This window comes from Petromyzon marinus, chromosome 16 (assembly GCF_048934315.1).
Source record: "Petromyzon marinus isolate PM22_M1 ecotype Great Lakes invasive population chromosome 16, UKy_Petmar_22M1.pri1.0, whole genome shotgun sequence".
NCBI lineage: Eukaryota > Metazoa > Chordata > Hyperoartia > Petromyzontiformes > Petromyzontidae > Petromyzon > Petromyzon marinus.
This window is the reverse complement of record NC_133682.1, coordinates 4,231,258-4,246,984: the sequence shown is the minus strand read 5'-3', so window position 1 is coordinate 4,246,984 and position 15,727 is coordinate 4,231,258. Positions and strand designations below refer to the sequence as shown.

The following is a 15,727-nucleotide window of genomic DNA, read 5'->3' as shown; positions in this document are numbered from 1 at the left end:
AAATCAAAAGTGATTTAAGTAAATTGCTGACCAGACTGAAAATTGTATTTTTTTACTGATCTCTATATATATTATGTGGCTGTATATCGTATTCTTTATGTATAAACTGCATTAAAAAATTCTGCTAAAATGACAATGCATATACGTTTTTAAAAATTATTTTTGTTAAGAAAGTTGTCTTATGATTCCACCTTTTTAATAGATTTCGCATCATTTATAAGGCATGTACAATTTTATCCCAAAACCATATAAATATTTTTTACCAATTTTAGCAAAACACCAATGGTATGTTTTTGATTTTCACAAAAATAAAAGTGCTTCAACTCCGCATTTTTTAATTGCATTACTTGGCATAGACACATTTACTTTTGAATTTTATTCCAATGCAACGACGTTTTTTCATCATTTTGCCTGTTGTTTATTTTTTTTAATTACATTTTTGTTCCTCATTAATACTGTTAAATTTAAAGGTGCAGTTGTTTGCTCATGATCACTGTTGCTAGAAGGGCATCCACAAAAAAAGAGAGAGCTCTGAATGGCATTTTGGCCTACTCTTCCACGAAGGCCAGACATCTTGAAGAGGTGGAAATGTAAACACTTTACCCCACCACATGCAGCATTCATACTGCCGAGTGTACAGAGGTGGAGGGATTTTGAAAACTTGCTCATTCAGCTGTGGCACTAGAATATCGAATCGGCGACCTCTGGATTGCAAGTCCAGTGGGAAAATGTTTAGACCATGGCATCATTAACGTTGCATCGTTCATCATGTTTCGGTATAAATTGAAATCAGCGAATGACATTTTAATCCAATTTCTGCAAAAACCGACAGTGCTTTTTAAATGTAACCATATCTAGAATGGGGGCGCCCAGTGTTAGATAGCTAACATTGGAACCTTGGGGACCTATCTTTGGATTCTGTCCCAGACCTGGATTGGCTTCTTTTACGCCGGAGGCAGAGCTCTGGAGCGAACTGTCTATCTGAGCCGCATGCTGTTTTTGTGGTAAAGCTATCACAGGCAGACAAGAACTGACAGCTCGATTCAAGTGTAGCGCACCGTAAGCTAATGCTGTGCAAATCTGTGGAGGAATCTCATAAACCATCACACCCATTTAATAATAGTGTACTGTATGCAGGCATGAGAACGCCGTCTGCCTGCCACATTTCTGTACATTCCGTTATAATGGCAGGCCAGTTGGAACACCGAAGCAGCAAGAAACAAAGCACAAGATCACTCATTATGAGGGATTACAGTTAGTTGTATATGCATGCAAACCCTAAAAGTACCGTTTGGAAAAAAAAAACAAATCTTTCAGTATTTAGCATCAACTTAATTGGTGCATTTCAGATTAAAGTGCAAATTGATGTTATAAAGGCTTTGCACATGGCAAACATAATGGTGGCTTATAAAGAAAAAAAAGCATTTTTTTTTAGAAGATGTAGCCCCTCTCTGTAATGAGCTACCAAGACCTGTGCCACATGTATACTCAGTGGGTGAGCATTGAAGTCATAGTATGTTGATGTATTTTGCGTACAATCTTAAATGTGTATATTTTATTTGACTCGCACACATTTGAAAAGTCTTTAGTTTATTTAAAGTAGCAATTGTAGCTAATACATACGCGTACATGTCTCAGAAACAACATAATTATACCCACTTTTACTCACATTTTACATCGTCCCTACAAAAGTTGATGAAAAGTAATGTTTTGCATGTTACGTTATTGCAGTTTATTGGTAATAACTGGCAATGTGGAGTGATTATGCATACAAATGCTTATTTTGGGCAAATAAATCCATCATTTGGAAGATACTCTCATGTAAATATTGCAATAAATTATCTTTAGTGCAGCATGAGCACAGATTTATGTGGATGTGACTGGCCTGATATTACTCTGATTTGTCCAGTAGCCACATGTATCATTCTGCAATCCTCATTTCCATCTGTGTCCAAAATTCAACTGGGAATTTTGAGATATACATTTACATGTGAACAATTTGTACATAATACAGTACTTTACTGGGACCATCATACAACATTTAACATAAAAAACAAAGTGGCTTAAATATATGAACTAAAATATGCTTTAAAAAAATCCAATGGAAAATAACAACAGTAAGTGCAATAGCTGCTGTGACTTCAGGTAGCAAAGCATCCTTGATTTATTCAATAAATAAGCATATGTGTATATTTTATACACTGTCATGCATAAATATTGTAGGTAAATGGACGTTAATATTGGCACAATACATTTGTGTGAGGGGAGTGTTTACTTCTTCAAGTCTGAAAATTGGATCTTCCTATTCATCTGAGTCCTAAGTTACAGGATTCTTTAGATATGAAGATGCGCATAAAATTCCTCTGCTAATTTAAACATCCCATCATTTGTTATGGCTCCATCTTTCTCCCAAAGAAGTACCACATCTGAATTGTCAATCATCGGCCAATATCTTTCTGCTTTCAAACTCCCATTTGCTGGAACATCTTCAATCATTCTTGTGTTGTTCTCCCACTTCTCATTCTTTTCCTCAGGCTCGTCTGTGACTGACCGTATGCATTCCAGAAGTCCCACACCTGCCCATTGATTTTCTTGAGATAACAAAAATTGGGAGTTAGAAATTCATGAGATACGTATATACTCCTTTAATTATGTTTAACCCATTACATCCAAAATGGAACTTAAAACGATCGAATTGGTTTTTACATCGCCACGTGAGTCTCAAAATATGACATTAGTTTTGACCTTGTCATTTCAGCAGTGCATTAAGAATGTAGCTATTATATCATGATAGATGTAAATTTTAAAAATGTAGAAAATGTTGTACCTTTTGCTTTGTTTTTGCATTGCATCCCTATAATTTCCAAAGAAACCTGCGACAAAAAGTCTAGCTTTTCGACATCGAGTGGGTCACTTGAATGGGTTTTTCTGAAAATCTGGCATTCTTCAAATATGCACTTGTATGAGCTTTCTTTGTGGCATGGAGTGTGAACAGAATTTTTTTAATGTAAAGTATCTTAAATATGTTATTACAAAACTAACGGTTTCAAACGTGTCAACACTTATATATAAATATATATTTTTCTAATTGTGCAATTTTCTTCCATGGTAAGACCCACTTTTTATTTATTATACCCTCATGACACTAAGCTTACATGAACCTATATGCTTCTAATCCATATGACCTGGAAACATGGACATTGATGAATACATTTAGAACAAAAGCTGAAAAGTATTCAAAAGTTATGGAGAGGTACAAGTTTAGAATAACACTGAGAGACAGAAAAAGGAACACATGGATTAAGAACAAATGCACGTTAGAGCCGTCATATTGATTGTTAAGAAAGATAAGTGGGCTTGGAGCGGATACATCATTAGAAGGACTAATAATAGTGGCAGCCAGAGTGATCACACAAAAGACGATGTACATTGTAGAGATGGAGGAACGATATCAGTTTGTGTGCAGGACTGTTGCATCGTGAGCCCGTGAGAGATGTGACAGCTTGGGAAGACCTTCATCCGTCAATGGATAGATCACGGCTGCTGAAAGCCAATGTGCCTTAAACGGTTTCAATGAAGTGGCCCTTGTGTAGAGTCTTAATGGGTCAGTAAGTGGCCACCTCTTGTGGTGCCACCTGCAGGATCAGCTGCAGGACACGTGTCACCCTGTCTGCAGGCCACAGGACACACGTAACATATTGCGTTATAACATTTTACGTAATGGTATTCCAGCATTCTAAAAGGCCATTCGTTCAAGTCCCACATCCAAGTTATATCTGTAAACCTCAACAGGAAACATGGCAAAACCCAATGGGCCCAATGGGCCATTAGTTCTCTTTTCGAGGTGATCTGGCCACACTTGAGAGCTCACTGAAGTGGCTTATTAAATGTGGGGATTTATAGTCGCCAAGTTATCTAAACGCATGTTTCTAAATGTGGAGGGCAAAGCCAGTGGACCCAGAGAAAAATCCACACGACCGTGGGGAGAACATACAAACTCCAAATATATAGGCGTTAGAGTCAGGGTCGAACCCACAGTCTCCTACATACCAGGCGAGGGGGATAACGTCTTGCCACCTCAGTGCCCCAATTTATGTAGTAATTTACTTTAACATAAACCTGTAATCATAAGAAGCTAAAACAGGTAATTTTAATTCAAAGAGATGACTGTTTTCCAATATTGGTGTAATGTTGACCAACGGCTTTTTCCTATTAAAGTATGTACATCATTTCACGTATATGTCTGTGCTTTCTGTTTCTTTCACTGCACATTTTGAAAGGTATGCGATGAGTTTGCACATGTAACTCATAGTGTAGTATGCGTTGCAGTAATAACGGTGTACCGCGCTTTTGCTTGCACATGGAAGGTTATTAAAATGTGATGAAACCACCTCTCTTCCAGGATAATCCGCTAGCACGGAATAACAAAGAGATCGTGGGGGCAGTGGCGTCATCGTATTTGTGGCTATGTATCTATGTTAAACTTATTTCGCACCGTACGTAGCGTACCGTGCTAATCGGAGGTGATGGGGGAAAGAAAAACAACATTAACACAAAAAATCAGCTCTCAATAAGGCTTACTAATCAGAAGGAAGAGTGTTCAAAATCGTCGCAGAAGCGCATCTGAAAGCGTGCGATGCGGCGACCGTCTTTGTTCGACGGTTAGCCAAAAGCCACTGCGAGGATGACCGTAGTTTTCATGATGGTTTATGCTCCTTGACGAGGATTGCAAGTCATTGTGGTTCACTTGGGGCAAGCGCTTTGTGTGTAATGAGCGCGACGTTATAAGGCACACATATGAGTGAGCGAGGTTACCCAAGCTAAACAATTGCTGACCTGTGGCACGCTTGACTGCAGTGGGCTTGCCGTCCCAAACCACAGTGAGGTAGTACACAGGAACGCCACTCAGCGTAATGGCACAGCCAATGCCACTGTTAACCGGGTCCGAGTAAAGAGACAGAGCCACTACCAAAAGGCATGACAGGGAGAAGAAGACTGGGATGAACAGGGGCACCTACAAATGAGAAATTCCACATTAATCACATCCTGTAATTAATAATTTTTCATTTATCACATGTTCATATTAACGTTGCAGCAGTCATCATTAACACCATTTCATATGTCACGTAACAATTTAAATTGCTGCATCAACGAAAAAAATCACAACTAAAGCAAAACTGAAATTTTTTTGAACATATTTGGCATTCTATGTACAATGGCAAAGGTGCAGCGTACATTCTTCCTCATGTCACTCCACGTGGAAGGGCCTTGAATGGAGGGAGTTCTAGAAAGACTCACTCTACAGGGCACAATGGCCTACTCTTCCATACTGGCCATATATATACGGTATATCACTGGAAAGTTGTGGTCTGATGCGGAAAATAGTGTCAATGTATTTTCACTTCACAGCTGCAGAAAGCACATGTTTGTGTAGTTTAAATCACCCGCGGCCGGTGTATTGAACACTCCTACTAGGCCTAGGATTTTTCTAATAATAATATTAGTAGAAAAAAATCGAATGATTAGTTTTATATAACGTCATCATGCAAATTGCAGCTCACAATTGCAGAGGAACAACAGACAAGCTATGCAGTCCTCTGTACAGAATATTAAGATGTTACATACGTGGGAAGAAGACTGGAGAACATGGAAAAAAAAGACATACTAAGGTACAACACTCTATCCCATGAAGAAGAAACAGATGATATTAGTCCACTCTTTGGTGGTCTGTATTCTGCTGGCAATCTAGCATATGAAATTCGCAACATTTGTCATTTGTCCTATCCACCAACCCTGGCTGCTTCCACATTGCTGGATTACAGGCATGCGCCACCACCGTCCGGCTAATCATCGTGCTGTAGCGGGCGGCACTTGCCTTGAATGGGCGATGCATGTGTGGACGTGTGAAGCGCATGTACACCAGCCCGCTCACAGCCATCGCAATGAAAAGCCAGCGTGCAAAGCTGAAGAAATTTAGAAGGCTGTAGATGTCTCCAACGAACAGCATCAGCATCGTCAACGGGTACTGCAAAAACGTAAAATGTCGGTCAGAATAAAGTAGGTCATTTCCCTTAAACCATAATGAACATAAGCCTTGGCAGGTGCAGATTAAGGAAACATGTTATGTACTGGCCAAGTGCGCTTACATAATTTGTGTGGCGTGGCTGTTTGCCTGAGAATGTTAATTTACCAGAATGATCACGGCAGGCAGCGGAGTGTGTTTCCGAACATGGATCATGGACAAGATGTGTGGAAGGTGGCCCTCTCGTGATGCCACGAAAAACATCCTGAAAGTTTCCAAATTGCATAGTAGTGATTAATAACTTGGGCTAAAGTATTGCAAAATTGTGGAACCGCGTATTCATATTCGACGGGGTTTGTATAAACGTTGGCCAAAAACACACGGCAATAATAAGCTTTTGCTGGCGTACAAAAGGACACGAGTCATAGAGCTAAAGACGTCGTACAGGATTTGCCAGAAGTAGCACGAGTATTTGGTCTCATCTTCCAAGCTAGCCAGACCATCTTGTGGAAGTTCCCACATTTTACCCCACCACACTACACATGACTTAACAATCGTCTAACCGTGGTTTACGTGCTTGAACCGGCAACCTCCGGATTGTAAGTCCATTCTGTTAACTATTACACAATGGCAACATTGTGACGTGAGTCATAATTTAAGTGGTATTGTACACTGGGGGACACATTTTATTAAATGTTACCTTGCTATTGCAAAGACTCCTCCATTTAAGGATCCCAGGCAGGACAAAGCTACGAACACTGGAACGGTGATGGAAAAATTCCCCAGAAGACGTTCCGCAAATGTCTGCAATACAGAGAAAAATACATCTCTTATCACCATTGTTGAAATTCGTGCAGCATTGCCTCTTTAATCAATATTTGTTTTGTTTATCAGCAATGTAGGATTCTGTTATACTTTCGTTCTTACTTAATATGATGCTTTAAAGTATGCACCATATCGCTATATATATAGGCAGCTTTTGGAGGCCATCATCCAGCAGTGGATTGGCCATGACTGATGACGATGACAATCCGAATACAGTAGCTGTTTACATTCCACTGAGAAAATTTCCTCCAGACTCTAACCGTGTGAAACCACAATTAATACAGCCATTAAACTATATTACGAAAGAGTAACTCTTCTAGATTTGAAGCTTTCGTGACTGCAAGGATTCATGCTCTTTGGTTTTTTCGGTAAAGTCACGTAGGTAAAATAAAATGTAGTTGTTTTCTTTTATTTTTAATTTTAATTTACCTACGTAAATTTACCGAAAAAAACAAAGAGTAGTAACTCTTCTGTTACCCCAAACACAAAAAGTCTTGGCCGCCTTATAAAACCAATAATACTTGCTGAGCATCATTGACTTAAACCGAGTTGGAACAAGTAATGTTGGTCAAAAGAACACAGTACATTTGCTCAGGACCAAGTATTACGACTCTGTCCATGCATTCAAACAAGTGACACAGCAGACTTTGCGCACCTACATTCAATTGAAATCACTTGCACGTTTGGGTGGCAAAGGGTGTGTGACTATGACGTGGATTGCACAATGCCACGTTGCCATTGTGCAACGTGGCAACAATGACTTTTTTTGAGTTGTGTTCCAAAGGCCCCGATGAGCACACCGACACAAACAGTGCTGCCTAATGACATGCAATTACCCGAAGAACACAACGTACAGCACGCAAAGTTATTGAGAGGGAAATAAACCCCTACATTTTTAAAAGACAATTAGTTTAAGCTGCATTCCTCAAGGAAATGTTTTAAGAGCAGCGCTTATATTTTAAGTTATCCTTCCTTGTGACAACGTGAATGGAAATACGGTCGAGAATCCTTAATTTTCGCGTATTCACGATCCAAAAATTGTATTCAACAAAATATTTGTGATTCACGCTGGTGCAAAACCAGTCTCCTTACTAAGCTTAATTATGTTGGATATGTATTTAATTAAGGGCTTTACATCTAGCGTACACGTCTAACGATATATTAATAGGTACATTTGTATCACGTATTCTAATGAAAATAATTATATATAAACGCATGTGTGTTTTTTTTACCTGTGTATGTGCCAAGGTTTTAATGATGAAAGTTATCTGCATTGTTGCAGGTCTGCGGTAATTCGTCCTTGCTCTTTATGTAAATAACCAGGGAGGGCGTTCCATGTGTGGTTCAAAGCAAAGGTCCATACCGTAAATGTGTGTTTTTATTTGAGTCACCATTGCATACGTGAGTGGTCACCATGACTGTCATTAATGTATCCTGTAGGAGGGCTCGTCGTCTTACCACAGCCACAGCTTTTGACGCCAGAAGCTCGGCACCACTCATCACAGCGAAGTAAGCCATGTTCATGAACGTGTATGCCACGGTCACAATGCCCATAGAAATGCAAATAGCCAGAGGAATGTTCCTGAACCAGAAAAACAAACAACGGTTAATAAAACATTGGCAGACGCACTCAATGCAAGTTTATCGTTGTTGGTCTTTATTCACGATGTAACTAGGATAGCAGACAAAAAAAAATCAGGAAAACACAAAGCAAGATGTACTATGGTTACAGTATTGTTGTATGTATACTGACATTATATAGTTAAAATAACTGATGGTCACATTATGAAATCGCACGCTTGCCATTATGCGTAGCATATAATCATCGTTAGCACTGTTGCGCAGGTTATATTTAAATGAATGAATAAATATATATTTGTCGTATTCTTGGTTCTTTCGGTAAAGTCACGTTGAAGGGAAACAATAAAATAATAAAATATATATAAAACAATAAAATTCTCACGACGTTTCGACTGTAACACAAACAGTCATCATCAGGTGTGAAAACCCAACAGCAAGAAGCCGTTAGTTTTTGATGAGACACCATATGTCGAAACCAATCCAGAGTTTGCTTGTGTTGAACCAATGCTGTTGAAATTATGCACTCCCAGAAGGCCTTGTGGTTGACAGGAAGTGTAAAAAACCTGTTTTCTATCTCGAGCGACAAATATATGTTTTATTTATGAATCACTGCAGTCATGAAAGCTTTAAATCAAAAATATATTTGTCGCTCAAGATAGAAAACAGGTTTTTTACACTTCCTGTCAACCACAAAGGCCTTCTGGGAGTGCATAATTTCAACAGCATTGGTTCAACACAAGCAAACTCTGGATTGGTTTCGACATATGGTGTCTCATCAGCAGTCATGCTTGCATTCTGCATGGTATGTCGAATCTAGTCCAGAGTTTGCTAGTATTGAGCTGAAAGTATGCACTCTCTCACGGCGATGAGGTTGAAGTGTACACTCTAATATGTTATGTAGAAAGACAGATATGAAGTAAATAAATAAAATGTCCACACTTCTATTTGGTCACACATTATATGCAAGTAACTGCTGTGTACTCGAGTTTTTTCCCTGCCTTACGTCACACTGCAGAGTGTTGTGACCATTACACAATCTCACCTCTCTGGATTGTCCACTTCCTCTGTTACAAAGTTCATATAAAACCTAAACAAACACACACGCACACACGCATCAACGTTTGGACAATGGTGGCAGTGTTTCAGGGTGGTAATCCTCACGCCTCACAACAACAAAAAAAATCTCCTGGGTTAGATTCCAGAATTGGGTGCCTTTCTGTGTATGTTATTTTGCATGGGATTCCTGTGAGTTCTCCAGTTTGCGCCCGTAGCTTAAAAATAAAAACAATGCAACCTGTATTGGCCAAACATCCCAAGGCTGAAACATAACCTGCAAATCACACAAATGGCATGGCAGCAACGTCACCCATAATGCAAAACAAATATTTTTGGCAGGACACTCCTGACATAAAGTCTTGAGGCTTTCCTGGGTAAACAGCTAAGAAACTGTAGACTTTTAGCAGTTGTTGTACTCGAATTGTGTGGCGGGATTTGGACCTGGCGATGTTCATGCGTGAGCCTCACCAGCCAGAGTAGGCGTACATGCCAGAGTAAAACGCCAGTGGAAGCCCCATCAGCCCGACCTCCTTTCCGACAAAGGAATCTTGGAAATGTTCTGTGTTACCTGCAGAGGAAAAAAACACATTCTGCTCAGATCTGCCAGATGGTTCAAATGGTTGTGCTGTGTATTGTTGAGGGTGGGGTGCAGTGGTTGACGCTCCCAACAAATCTGAGTTTGATTCCTTGCCACGGACAAAGTCAGTGGCAAGCAAGCGGCGTCTAAATAATCCATTATCGAACTATTTTAGTTGACTGCCAAGTGTAAACGTATAAACATCAGTCCTGCAGAGACTAAGGTAACCAGGAGGTTGGTTAACACCACACCACTGGTTCATTCAATTACCGTGAAGGTACTGGTATGAGTGCGAAGTACCAGAACTAGCCCTTGCAGTACCTGTATGTATGTGTGTAACTCGGGCTGACGATCTCGTTGTTATTCCGGCGAGCACGCTACTAGCTTGGCGCCAATATGAGCGCCACTTCTCACCGCAATGACCACACCTGTTACATATTTTGACCTAAAAATGTCGTGACTGCAGGAATTCATATTGTTGGTTCTTTCGGTAAAGTCACGTAGAAAAAAAATAAAAATTAAATTAAACTAAAATTAAAAGTGAAAAAGGCCACGGCGTTTCGATCGCAACACAAGCGATTGTGTTGCGATCGAAACGTCGTGGTTCTTTGCTTTTACTTTAAAGTTTAATTATTTTTTGAAATTTTAATTTGTTTTTATTTTCTATCTAGGTGACTGTTACATATTGGCGACACATTGCTGGGGAATCTTAATTCTGTGTGTGTGGCACGCAGAAACTTTCACTATGGTCACATTTATCCACGTTTATTACCTCCCCCCTCCCCCGCTCCCTTGAGGTAAATGAGTCAATGGTCCAATTTGTGTGGTCAGTATCAGCAGTATGGAGACAAAGGTCCATGCATGTGTCCTTAAACCCGCCACCACCCGACAGAGCCAATTAGTAAGGTTTGTCACGTAAAAAGAGCGTGCCATTTCGTTACTAGTACAGCACACCGGTGCGTTGGAGAGACAAAGGTAGTTGTGCCGGAAGACCATAAGTTTAAGCAAACACCGAAACGTGTACAAAGAATAGAAGAACAAGAAAAGAAACCCACGCCACTCAGCCTTTGTGTACGACGCTAAAGAAAAGACCCCATCAGTAGTTCCTGGAGAAATGCAATGGTGGGCTCGTGTTGTCCTCAGTAGGACTCGCCAACATAATACAAGGACTGTAGAGTCACCCACGATCACCGTGGATTTGCGTATGGGGCATGTATTATTTCGCGTGTGCGATTTTTTTTTTTACAAATCTCGATAACTCGTTGGGTGGTGAGTGGGGCGCGTCGAGGGGTGGCCTGTATAAAACTAAAAACGTTGAAAATGCAAAACACATGTAAACTTATTCTTGGTTTCGATCGAAAGCTTTCGTGACTGCAAGGATTCATCTTCTTTGGTTCTTTTGGTAAAGTCACCACGTAGAATGAGAATAAAATAATAAATTGATGAAATAAAATAACACAATAAAATTCTCACGACGTTTCGGCCACAACACAAGCGGCCGAAACGTCGTGAGAATTTTATTGTGTTATTTTATTTCATCAACTTATTATTTTATTCTTGGTTCTTTCGGTAAAGTCAAGTAGAAGGGAAACAATAAAATAATAAAAATATAAAACAATAAAATTCTCACGACGTTTCGACTGCAACACAAGCAATCATCATCAGGTGTGAAAACCACAGCAAGAAAATTTGAAATTTTATTTTTCTTTTGAAATTAGAAATTTTCTTGCTGTGGTTTTCACACCTGATGATGATTGCTTGTGTTGCAGTAGAAACGTCGTGAGAATTTTATTATTTTGTATTTTTATTATTGTATTGTTTCCCTTCTACGTGACTTTACCGAAAGAACCAATAATATGAATCCCTGCAGTCACGAAAGCTTTAAATCAAAACATGTAAACTTATCTAAAATATAATTATTTACCTACTTTTTGCACGATAGTGAAGACGCGCGGCTTTGTGATTGTATTCCTTCTTAAAGTAATCTGTTTACTTGACAATGTTTGTGGTCACGTGGACACACGAGACAAAGATGACGCGTTTAGCCTTTAACAGGCAGTTGTGGCAAGTGCTGTTAGCGAGTCGCACACGACGGGGGTGGAGGTGGCCAACACCACGCCCGGACCGCCTTTGTCTCTCTAGTGACAATGTTTACGCATCGCAGCAGGTAATCATTTAAGGCTGAGTCAACCTAGTGTAGACTCGGGACTGGTTCATATAGCCGTCACTGGTGTTGGCTTTGAGGGGGAATCGAATTCGGGTCGCCGATTTCATAGCGCAGCCCGCTAACAGCTACACTACCGCTCCCCACGTGGTGACACACTGCTGCATGTCACCGACCCCCAACGAGAGGGGATTTATTAAATATTTATTTAGCAAACACAGCAGGTGTTGGCTTCACATGAGGTGTCTTCAAACAGCATCGCCAGGTTTTTCCCGTTGGTTATGCTTCCGAAAAAACATGCATTAAGTTACATCATTTGTGTTCTTAATCGCTAAAACCAATGCCATTGACATTTTTTTCCATTTCGTCTGATGACAGATTTTTTTTTTATCTCGTGTGGATACATTTAAAGGCGTAATCTGGCTAAGGAGGAACGGAAGAAGCTTGGCGGTTTTTTTTCTACACCAAAGGTTTCTTTAACTGAACAATTATATTACTATACAAAGCACAACGTTGGCCAGATATGACAATATTGGAATATTGTTATGTCTGGAGTTCATCACCCAGTAACAGAGTACTCTATACTTGATGGTATTCAACACAAAGCAGTCAAGGTGATTGATGACCCAGCACTCATCAATGCAGTCACTTGCTTGCCCAAGAGTCCATCGGTTAGTCACCCTTTTAGCAACTCTCCTTTGCCACTCTACATGACCATGACTCGGGTTCCCATGAACGTCACTCATTGTTAAAGACTCAGTTGATCAGACCTATTATGCCTCCTCTATGTTATGTCCAACCGCCATATTTAGAGACAAAACCTTCTGTCTTTCCCACGTCTTTCCTCATTCTGCTCCGTTTCGAAAAATTCCATTTCGTCCTCGCTTTTACAAAGCGATTATAACCTTGCTAAATTCAATAAACGTATTAACCCCTCGTCTATTAAACAATGCATAATGTTGTTTGTTGTTAGCCACTTGACATTTTGGGCCTTCGGGCCTGTACTCAGTGATCTCGATAACAAAAAAAAGTGCATCAGCACAAACCCGCAAGGCCACACATTTTTAATATTTTTGTTGAGCTATAATTACATTATTTAGGATAACAACTGCAACAAAAACACACGAATGTTTATTTATTTTCTTTCTTTAAAAATGTGCTTTGATAATCCACAAATGGTAAATATTGAGTTTTAGGAACCCGAGCAGTCCTGTAGATTTCCACGGAATGATCGCCACTGGGCAGAACTGTTCAAACTTAAGCAGCCTACATTACATCAAAAGCCATGTTATATGCAATCCTCAGCCCTCTCTATGCAGCCTCCTGAGTCAGTCCGTTTATTGCACCAGGGGCATAAGAGGGCCGTGATGGGCAGTCAGCCAGAGACATCAGGTGGACAACCATGCCGAGCTACGAATGCGCGGTGCTTCTCAGTAAAATCGGTGCCCGATTTGGTATTTTTGTTGGCATACCTTTGGCTAAGTGTATGATGCCCGGTATGATTATGATTCCAACGGCAGCGAGCTTGGAGAATGTGAGAAACGTCTGAAGTCTCGCTGTCCACGAGACGCTTGAACTGTTTATGAACATCACCAGTGCTGGAGGCAGATCGAGATAATGTATAGAATATTACAATCCTTACATGCTGGTGGTACAGGAGAACTAATTTTATTGAATATCACCAACGGTACGGATCCAATTATCCACCAGGTTATCCTCGGTTTAACGCCACTTATCTGTGGGCAAAAGAGTTGCGGATAATCGCAGATATCACGAATACAAAGCCAATCCAAAAAAGCAGAATTGGAAATTCCAAATACCTGTGGATAATAGGAAGAATAGGGCCACAGGTAATAGTTTTCACGGACCCTACCGCTGATGCAGATAACTGGAGTCGTGGGTAATGAGTTGTCCTGTAGTTGCAAATCATCAATTTTTCCTCAAAAAGGATTTGAATGCTTGATTGAATCTTAACAATGCGACGTCATGACATCAATCATAATTAGAGTGCTGTATTAAGTTGTACTTATTAACACATTTTATTTTCTTACCTTATATTTCAAAACATGTTTTTAGCTGTATACTATACGTACGTGACAAGCGCAGTGTACACCAACATTGATATCCTACAAATGTTGCTCATATGCAAATACTGTATTAACAATTTATTGCAATGATTTGGTACTTACAGATAGCGAGGGCAGTGACAATTTTCACTGCTAACTGAGGGACGTGGCACTGAGGAAACATCGGTTGCAGAATATATTGCCCAAATGTGAGTGCTATTACAGCCGTTGCAGCTGGTCTGTGGAGACAGAGGTAGAGAGAGCACACGACGCAATTAAACATAAGTGAAGGACGATGGGTCCACGTTTTACCATTAGTTGATGAAGTGCACCTTTAGAAAAAAACAATACCTGATGATGATGAGCTCGACCCACAATCTGACAAAAGCTGGCAGAGGTCCGAACGCTTCAAGGATATAGGTGTAGTGGCCTCCAGACTTCTTGATGCAAGTCCCCAGCTCAGCGTACGACAATGCACCTACCAATAAATACACATCTTAAGAAAATCGCATTTGATTATAATCATGCCTGATGAACGTGAATTGCAACAAAAATGAACCGTACTTTTGCTTCAAACGTGATGATAAATCAAACAAACAAAAAAACACCAACACTAAAACGCACGACGGACATATCGTAACACTTACCAAAAAGTGACAGGACACCGCACGCTGCCCAGACAACCAGCGACATGCCCACACTACCGGTGTTCGTCAGGATACCCTTGGGCGAGATGAATATCCCACCGCCGATGATGGTGCCCACAATGATGGAAATGCCACGCACGAGGGTGATCTTCTTCTTGAGGTGCACTCGGTCCGAGTCATTTTTCCCGAGAGGGTCCCCGTCTCCCCCGCTCAACTCGGGGGGCGACCGCGCCAAAGCGTTCCTTACCTCCGGCTTTTCACGTGCGTCGCGCTGCGTAAGCGGTCTACTTTTCATCGTTTGAAAGTCACCCGAGGCTATGGTGGGTGCCACCGTGTCACGAAGAAGAAGAAGACGAGAGACAGACGCGCGTGTGCGTGTGTGTGAAATTAAACACGCGCGCGCGCGCACCCTCTCTGCTACTTTTTAAAGTTACGAGCAAGTGAAGACACGAAGCGCCGAGGGTGACTTCTTTCCGACTGACGGAGAAAGAAGCGACAGCCCTGTTATGAAATGCTCGCACCGTGACTCCGCACACTGGGCGTCTCTCTCTCGGTCTTCGGTTTGTCGAGTGCGCACTTTCTTATTGGTTGTGACAAAAAAAAAGCTGCTGACAAAATAGTCGTGAGTCATCTTTTGCACAGATTTATGCTGAGTAACCATTAGTCAACACGCGTAGTCCAGACAGGAAATCGTGTACTACCCTTAATGAGCAAACGTATAACATGACAACCCATCAGCATGCGTGAATTTATACTTTAAATTATAGCCCTTTTTATGGGGAGGGGGGG

General features: G+C 40.7%; 1 protein-coding gene across 1 annotated transcript; it reads right to left on the bottom strand.

Annotated features, from left to right (window-relative positions):
• Positions 1–1,573: 1,573 nt before the first annotated feature.
• SLC7A11 (solute carrier family 7 member 11) lies at positions 1,574–15,475 on the bottom strand. The gene is made up of 12 exons (XM_032955030.2): positions 14,939–15,475; positions 14,643–14,769; positions 14,415–14,530; positions 13,698–13,823; positions 9,953–10,052; positions 9,471–9,515; positions 8,306–8,429; positions 6,723–6,826; positions 6,191–6,287; positions 5,876–6,025; positions 4,837–5,014; positions 1,574–3,670 (listed from the first exon to the last, which is right to left on the bottom strand). Exons 1-12 carry the CDS (start codon positions 15,231–15,233, stop codon positions 3,606–3,608), a joined length of 1,527 nt encoding a protein of 508 aa, XP_032810921.1. The 5' UTR covers positions 15,234–15,475; the 3' UTR covers positions 1,574–3,605.
• Positions 15,476–15,727: the final 252 nt, after the last annotated feature.